At 66.8% G+C, this 8,443-nt stretch overlaps 1 protein-coding gene across 2 annotated transcripts; it reads right to left on the reverse strand.

Moving 5' to 3' along the window:
- Window positions 1-327: 327 nt before the first annotated feature.
- BSG (basigin (Ok blood group)) lies at window positions 328-7,989 on the reverse strand. 2 transcript variants are annotated; one of them, XM_080828041.1, is made up of 8 exons: window positions 7,862-7,989; window positions 2,996-3,152; window positions 2,247-2,329; window positions 1,988-2,121; window positions 1,620-1,896; window positions 1,238-1,262; window positions 1,056-1,117; window positions 328-962 (listed from the first exon to the last, which is right to left on the reverse strand). In XM_080828041.1, the coding sequence occupies exons 1-7, from the start codon at window positions 7,926-7,928 to the stop codon at window positions 1,057-1,059; spliced, it is 804 nt and encodes a 267-aa protein (XP_080684167.1). In that variant the 5' UTR covers window positions 7,929-7,989; the 3' UTR covers window positions 328-962; window position 1,056. The 2 variants fall into 2 exon arrangements, 1 of the variants encoding a protein (XP_080684167.1); XR_013968281.1 differs by lacking the exon at window positions 1,238-1,262 and having other exon boundaries at window positions 1,596-1,896.
- Between the last annotated feature and the right edge of the window lie 454 nt (window positions 7,990-8,443).

Genomic DNA, 8,443 nt, shown 5'->3' on the forward strand with positions numbered 1-8,443 from the left:
GTCCCCAGGGGCTAGCTCTGCTGGGGACACCTGCTGGGGCTCTCATGAGGTCCTAGGTGGCCCATGGCCCTCACATGTTCCAGCCCAGGGCAAGGGTGCAGGCACTGTGCGTACGAGCTGCCTGTTCTGGGGGGCCCAGCCCTGCTGTGGAGCTCTCACAGGACCCCTCGTAGTCCTCTGCGTGCCCCACCCCCCGCCCTGGCAACAAAGCTCCCGGCCAGCCTGTCAGCCCTGCCCCACCCCCAGGACCCCAACCACACCACCCTGCGCCCCCGCTCGCTCTCCAGGAAGACCCGGTCAGCGCGCGCAGAAGCCCGAGGAGAAAGAGACAGGTCAGCCTTTCTTTATTGGTGAGCAGGCAGGCGGTGGGCCAGTCAGGACGCTGGCGAGCCCCTGGGGAGGGGGCTTTGTAGCCGCGGCCGCCGGCAGGTGCACACAGGGCCGGGGAGGGCCCGGTGGGCCTGCCAGCAGCTGCACGACACAGACCCAAGGTGCCGCATCCGCACAACTTCAGACCTGCACCGGGCACGGCCTGCGACCTTGCACAGAGGGTCCCAACAAGGCCCCGCAGCCGCAGGAGGGAGAGCCCCAGAAGGCGGCCCTTCACAACCCCCACTACAGGCCAGACGGCTAAATGCCCAAGGGACAGGAGGGACGGGTGGGAGACACGGGGGAACAGACGGGACAGGAGGGCAGGGGCAGCTGAGGGGACGGGCCGAGGACAGGAGTCTCACAGGAAGCTCACGGCTCCCCCAAGGCGCTCACAAATCTTTAAAAAGGAAAAACAAAACCCCTAAGGAAGGAATTCTATGTGTAGAAAACCCTAGTTTAAAAAAGAGAGAAACGCTGTGATCTGACCCACGGTGTGTGTGGTCTGCTTCCGCGGGGCAGGTCTCCTCTGGGAGAAGAACGCAGGCTCTGCAAACACCAGGCACGGAGCTGCTCCAGACGGAGGCTGGCCGCTGCAGGGACGGGAGGGGCTCTCAGAACCTGAGGCCTGCGGGCGGGCACCCCGCTCCCACGCCCTGCCCGCCCCGCCCCCACCCCAGCCTCACCTCAGTTGGCGTTCCTCTGCCGCACATTCCTGCCCTTGTCATTCACGTGCCCCCCGCTCTTCCTGGGGTAGGAGGACGGGCCTCTGGTCGCTCAGGAGGCCCCGCGGAGGCCCCCACTGTCCCAAGGCCCGCACGGGGGCCCCCCCCCGCCCCGCACGCCCCCCCCCCCCGCCCCAACTTACAGCGGCGCGGCGCCCGCGTCCTCATCTGCGCCGGTGTGCAGCCACATGCAAGAGGAGGACAGGCCGTCAGAAGTGGCATCACACCAGCCCCCCACGGGGCCCTCGGCGTCCCTGACCGCAGAAGACAGGCAGGCAGCCCCACCCCCCGGGCGCGCCCCTCAGAGCACGTGGTCTGCACTAGGTCAGGCGCCTTCTGCTGCCACAGCCTGTCTGCAGGGGAGGAGGAACGGGGGACGCCCACCCACTGACAGCCCTGGGACAGAGGCCAGAGTGTCCCCCTGCCAGGGACCCTCACCCCACAGCACCCTCCTCCATCCGGAGCTCCTGGACAGCGGCCCCGCCCCAACCCCAAGCCTACAGGCGCAGAGGGCGTGTGGCTCACCGTCCAGGACCTCGTCCGGCTTCCGCCGCTTCTCGTAGATGAAGATGACCGTGACCAGCACCAGCACCTCGGCCACGATGCCCAGGAAGGGCCAGAGGGCAGCAAAGCGGTTGCGCACACGCAGCACGATGATGGCCTGGCCGGTGCCCTCAGGGCTGGTGCCGTTGCACACGTAATTGCCGGGGTCCGCCTCCAGGTCCAGGTTCGCGATGTGCAGCTCCGTCTTGGTCTCCGACGATATCACCAAGTACTTGCTCTGGGAGCTGTTGCTGATGACCTGGGGACAGGTGGACCTTGTAGGCACTGAAGCAGAGACCGCGGCTAAGGTCAGCAGGTCGTGTCCCCCCCCACCCCGCCCCATCTCTCACCTCCCCGGAGTTCTCCATCTTGTACCACACCCATTCGCTGACCGGGGGGAAGGAGTCCGACTTGCAGCCCAGCACGACCGTCTCCCGCTCTGTGGCATGCTCTGACCTCTTCACGGCCTTGATGTTGGGGGGCCCTACGGGGAGACCGAGCAAGGCAGGGGCCTGAGCCCGCGCTCTGCTGCCTCCCCAGCCAGCCTTGCTGGGCTGGAGGGCAGCGTCGCCCCCACCCCCGGATGTGCCAGGGGCCTGCCGAGCTCACCCTTCACCTGGATATTGGTCCTGCCCGCGAGCTCTGGGAGGAAGATGCACGAGTACTCCCCAGAGCGCTCCCCCAAGTCCACTCTGCAAGCAGACACACGGCCGTGAGCAGGGCCCGTGCGGGAGCACCAACCCTTCCCGAGTACAGCTCACGCCACAGCACGCCGCAGGGCACTCCCAGCAGAGTCAGGGCCAGGAGCGGTCGGGGGTCACAGTCGGGAGAGACAAGGAGGCGCGGTGTCGGCACAGGGAACTGGTACCCCCTCCCTGACTGGGGCCTGCTTCCATGAGTCTCTGTGCCCAGCCACCCCAGAAACCAGAAACAGGACCCTGCTTCTAGAGTTGGGCCTTCCTGACCAAGACAAGGCTTCAGCGCAGGGTACCCTAGAGTGCCTGAGACCTCAGGGGGCCAGGGAGGGGAGACCTCAGGCTGGGCGGAACCCAAGTCTGCCCGCCCACCCGAGCCAGCACCCTGGGGAGAGGAGGGAAGGGTCTTGGAGGCTGGCCCTACATTCAGCAGCCCCTGGCCCCTCACTGGAGCCTGGGCCTTGGCCATCTCACAGCCAGGGGATGCGTGCAGAGCTCGTGCCTAACATCTGTCCAGAGCGAGCCCACCAGCCGAAACCTTCGTTCCGACTGACCACAGAGGCCACTGGCAACGACACATCAGAGCAAGCGGGGCGCAGGGAGGGGCCGGGGGGCGGCATCTCTGCAGGCCCTGGGGCTAACCCGCCTCCGGGCCCCACTCACTCGAACTCCGTCTTCAGGTCTGGCAGGGCATCCTCCTTGAGCACTTTGCCCCCCTTCACCCAGCGGTGGCCCGTGATCTCAGTGGTGCTGCTGTTCAAGGTGCAGGTAAGGCGTGTCTTGGAGCCAGTGTCATCGATGGAAGTCCAGATGTGGCTCACTGGGGGCCACAGGACAGGACGTGAGCAGAGGGATCAGAGCAGGAAAGGGCCCAAATCGAGGGCCCAAGCCGCCTGCCCGTGGGCCCACATGCCCCTGGGCCAGCCTGCAACAGCCCAGCCACTGCAGGCCTGGAGGAGAGGCCACAAGCCTGAGTCACAGCTGGCTCCTCCCGCTGTGCCAGAGGGGCCGCGGGGCTCACAACGGAGGGCTCGAAGCAGCTTCCCGGCAGGAGACAAATTAACTGGCTGGGTCTCAGGTGTGGGAGCAGAAGCCCACGACTAGCCTGGGCCCACGGACTGCTGGGTCCCGCCCCAGCACACACCTGAAATTTCCTTTTTTAAAAGGTAGACCTAGGGACAACCGGGTGGCTCAGTCAGTTGGGTGTCTTGTCTTCAGCTCAGGTCGTGATGCCCGGGGCTTGGGATCGAGTCCCGCATCAGGCTCCCTGCTCTGCCTGTCCTTCTGCACCCCCCGCCCACTGCTCCTGCTCTCAAAACACAAAAATCTTAAAAAAATAAACAGAAAGTAAATTTACACAGCCCAAGCCACCACTCCCTCACTGGACACCCCTGCCGAGGCCCCTCCCCACTTCAAAGCAAGGCCATCCGAGGCGGGGCCTGAGGGCTGGAGCCTCCAGCTGCCCCCCCCCCCCCGCCCCCGGCCGGACGGCCTCTTCTGGAAGGTCAAGAGCTCTGCTCTCACTTGTCACAAAGCCACCATGGAGATGGCCCAGACGCCGAGGTGGACCCCCAGGGGCCCTTCCTCTCCATGTCCAACTAAGCGAACTTCCCCACCGGTCTGAGGTGTTCTCTTTAGGAAGCGAAATGTGAAAACCGCGCGCAGAACCGAGCAGCAGAGCCTGAGCCAGGGAGGGCCCCCTGAAGAGAGCAGGCAGGGGAAGGGGGACCCGCACCCCTGCCCCGCACTAGAGGCTGGGCCGCAGGGGGGCAGCAAGCCCGCCTGGATCCACATCAGAGCCCCATCCCAGGGCTCCCAGCAGAAGACGCTCCTGTGCGCGCCCTGTCCCTGCCCTCCTCCTGCAGGAGGGCGGCCACTTTAGAGAGCAGGTTCCCAGACTGTTAGCAACTCTGTTTACGCCGCCACTCAAATTCACATGCCTTCTAGAAGACTGTGCCCAGAGATGTGGACACGGAGAGAGCCAGCCCAGGGCGACGGGCAACAAGCTTTTTCCCATTTCGTCTGTAGGGAGACGCCCAGAGCATTAAGGTGGGTAAAAAACCCTAACAGGAGATGGAAGTGCCAACAAGAAATAGGGTCCATCGTCCGCATACACCCAGGCAGTCACTAAGAAAATTTAACCCAAAGGCGCACCTGGGGGGGTTCCGTCGGCTCAGGTCAAGACCCCGGGGTCCTGGGATGGAGCCCCACATCACCAGGCTCCCCCTCAGAAGGGAGCCTGCTTTGCTCTCTCTGCCCCTCTCACCCCTCGTGTGTGTGCTCTCTCTCAAATAGATACATCAAATCTTTAAAAAACAGAAAGGAAATGCAACCCGAAAACCCGAAAGGGCAGCAGGCCATCTTCACTGGACGGTGATCTCGGCCGGGTGGCTTTCTCCAGTCACTCACAGGCAGGACGCGCCTGGCTCCTCCTCAGAGGGTCCCGGGTACCTGAGTCCTCCGTGGGCTGACAGCTCCCCTCCCCTGTCCCGCCAGGAACTGAACGCACAGCCCTCCGCTTCCGAGAAGCGCTCCCACTCTGGGGGTGGGGGGGCGGCGGCCTTTGTGGGAGGAGGTCGGACCGAAGGCCACTGTGGACGGGACACAGGTCTTGGACCCCCAAGAGACGGACAGGAACTGCACGGAGGCCCCTCCCACCCCCACGGGCCGTCGGGTACAGATGTACACACACACCGACACACGCGTGCGTACCCGTGTGCTGCACACAAGCTCACAGCTTCAGGCAGCATAGCCGAGCGCCGGCTGCCAGCCACAAGGCCTTGAGGGCTTCGGCCATTCTGCTCAGGGGCAAGGCAGCACACCCCCCAAGGTCCTGGGGACAGGTGGGCCTTCATGTCCACCCACCGGGGTAGCCTGAAGGCCGTCTGCAGGACTCAGATGGCACAAGGACAAGCAGACAGAGGCCGGAAGCTGCAAGAGGCTGACAGCCTTCTCCGGCCGAGCCGTTTCTACAAAAGGATCCCCTCCCAGCTAGCTGCATTTCTCAGGAGTCACGATTTCCCAAGATTGCAAAACCAGCAGCTCGGAGAGGAGCTGGGAGTGGTGAGTCAGGGCAGGAAGTGAGGCCCGAGGCGGCCCTCCCCGCCCCCACAGGCCTGCCTCTCTCTGAAGCCTCGGGACCCACGGCTGTACCCTTGTCCCCTCAGCCACAGGCTAGGAGAACGGTTCGTCAGATTGGTCCCAGCTGCACCCTGCCTCCCTGGGAGACAAGGACGTGGCCCAAACCCCACAGGCTTGGGGCTTCTCCCAGCGAGGAGCAGGGGTGCAGGGGACTCCACTGAGAGGCCACGGCAGGGCCCCCCCACACACACACCGCGTCCGAGGAACCACAGGCTAACACTCCTGCCCTGCCTGAGGGTCACACGCAGCAGGGGACCCCACCTGGCCTGGCAGATGGGAGAGGCACCCCAGGAAATTCACAGGGGCAGGAGGGAGGAACAAGGGAGAGGCCAAAGGGTAAAAACTCAGTTTTGGCCATGTGACCCTGAGCCTCGTTTCCAAGTCAAGTCACCTTCATCTAAAAACAGCCGCCCCTCCTCCACGCCCTGAGGCAGCCAGGCAGGGCACGGGGCCAGGCGGGCCTTATGGTAAACAGCCCAGGAGCAGAGGAGGCTGCCGGCAACCCCCCTCTCCCCACCCACCTCCACCGCCTGCTCAGGTAGGAGGAGCGAGAGAACATTTCTGGGACACCAGCCACAGGCTCGGGGCTCTGCACAGCCCCGCCCACCCCCTGCACTTCCCTGGCAGGCGGGTCCAGCTCCCCTCCCCACAGGAGGCTCTGAGGAGGCCCGTCAGCAGCAGGCAGGACCAGCCAGCAAACTGGCATCCACCTGTACCCCAACCAGGCCGAGGGGACCCAGGACAGTCCCAGAGAGCGCCCTGTCCTGCGGCCTCAGCCGACGTGGCTGCATCAGCTGAGGAAACCCCCTGCTGGCACAGTCCCCTGAAGAGTCTCTGGGAAGCTGACCCAGGCAGGAGAGGCAAACAGGGACGCACGGTGTTTCTGAGTCCCCGGAGGGAGATGTGCGGCTGCCAGAGCCGAGAAAGGACGAGGCGCCCGTGGGGCTTGCTGGGTTAAGCGTCTGCCTTTGGTCCAGGTCCTGGTTTTGGGGTCCTGGGACTCAGCAGCACATTGGGCTCCCTGCTCAGCGGGGAGCCTGCTTCTCCCTCTCCGTCTGCCCCTGCCCACCCCTGCTTATGCTCTCTCTCTGCTCACTCTATCTTAAACAACAAAAAAAAGTGAGAATGAAGAGAGCACAGATGCAGGTCCCAGGTGGATCCAGACACCCCGCAGACACGCGGAGCCCGCCCCTCCACATGGTGTGCGAGAGGGACAGCCCAAGCCCCCGTGGCAGTTCCTTCCAGCATCCCTGCCAGAGCCGTGTGGACAGAACCCAGGAAGGAGGTGGAGGGGGCGACCTCGGGACTGCGCTACCCCACCCAGCAGAGAGAGGTAAACCAAGAGCCCCTACCCCCACCGCCGGCCGGCCGTGGGCACCTCCAGCCGAGGGCAGCGATCTGCAAAGGCTCCACTCGCAGCCTATCTTCCGCACTCATCTCGCGTGTGGGCTCCTATCCGAGGGCTCCAGAGACCCGCGGGCCGACAGTGGGTGTGCCTGCCAGGGGCCAAGGCCCTCGCCCAGGGGCATTCAATAAACTGGAGGCGGCCAGCTGAGGCCGGCCGGTGGGTCAGGTGAGGGGCTGAAGCTCCTCCAAGAGGCCCGCGGGCTGCTGCCAGCCACCAGCGCTCCGGCCCCCTCCCTGCACTCTGCTCCTGAGGGCCCATCCGGAGAAACCTTTACCCTAGAACAGAACGGGAAGCGTCCACCCAGGAAGCCCATCTCTATCGGGAAAACACAGGCTGTCCTGCTTCCCCCGCAGACACGCCAGAACCCGGGCTCCAGCGGGCGCTCCCGAACCACGTCGCCCACCCGCAAACCGTGGCCCACTCCCGGGAAGAGCTCCGGGAACACACGCGTCCCAGGCTAACAACGGCGCGCCCGACACTTCCCGCTCCGACCCAGGCTGCCCAGGCGACCTCACGGCGACCTTGGCCCCCGTGCCCGCCCCCGGCCTCAGTTTCCCCTCCTGCAAAGCGCGGCCACCTCCCTCTGCGCCCCGAGGTCGGACAGAAAGCCCAGCCGGCGGAGCGCGCCGGCTTCCCTCCAAGGGCTCCGGCGTCCGGGCCACAGCGGGCGCAGGGGCCTCCCCGGGGCGCGACTCGGGACCCAAATCCTGCCAGGAAGAACGATGCCCCGCGGGCCCGGAGACCGCCCCCGGCCGAGGCGACCCCCGCGCGTCCCCTCGAGCACCACGGGGGCGCCCCGGGCGCGGGCGGACGGCGGGCTCCGCTCCAGGCTTCGCCGAGGCCGCCGCGCGGGGGTCCCCTCGGCCCGGCACAGCCGGCTTCCCGCGGAGGTCGTCCGGGTTCCAGGGACCCCCGCCCCCTCCAGCGCCCCCGGCCCCGGCCCCGGCCCCGCCCCCACCCGCGCCGGGCCGGACGCTCACCCGCCCCGCAGCCGACCTCGGCGCCCAGCAGCGCCAGCGCCAGCACCACGAGCCGCGGAGCCGCCATGTCACCACCGTCCGTGCCGTCCCCGCCGCCAACCGCCGCCCGCGGCGCTATAAAAACCGGAGGGAGGGCCGGGCGCGCGCGCGCCGGGCGACGTCGAGGGGCGGGGACGCGCACGGCGTGGCGGCTCCCCCCCGCCCCTCCGCGCACGCGCGCGGACGCACGTACGGGCGCCAGCAGCGGGCCACGTGACCCTGGCCCCCGCCTGGCCCCCGCCTCCCCCCCTCCCGTCCTGGGGCCCTGGCTCCGTTGCTAGGAAACGGGGGCGGGACCAGCGGGGACTGCGCCGAGCCCCTCCTCCCTTTCGTCGGCCCCGCGGAGTGTGACGTCAGAGCAGACGCGTGTCCTCGCCGGGGCTCGAGGTCCCCGTCCGGGAGTGTGCGTGTCTCGTCGCGACGCGGACCAGAAGAGCCTGGGCGGGGACCCCGGGGCAGGTGGGACGCGCGTCCGGGGCTGCGCGGGCAGCCGGCCGAGCGGGTGGAGGGAGCCTGGTCCCCGGCTCGGGGTCGCGTGCGGGG

This window comes from Martes martes, assembly GCF_963455335.1.
Source record: "Martes martes genome assembly, chromosome: 1".
In the NCBI taxonomy this organism is placed as follows: domain Eukaryota; kingdom Metazoa; phylum Chordata; class Mammalia; order Carnivora; family Mustelidae; genus Martes; species Martes martes.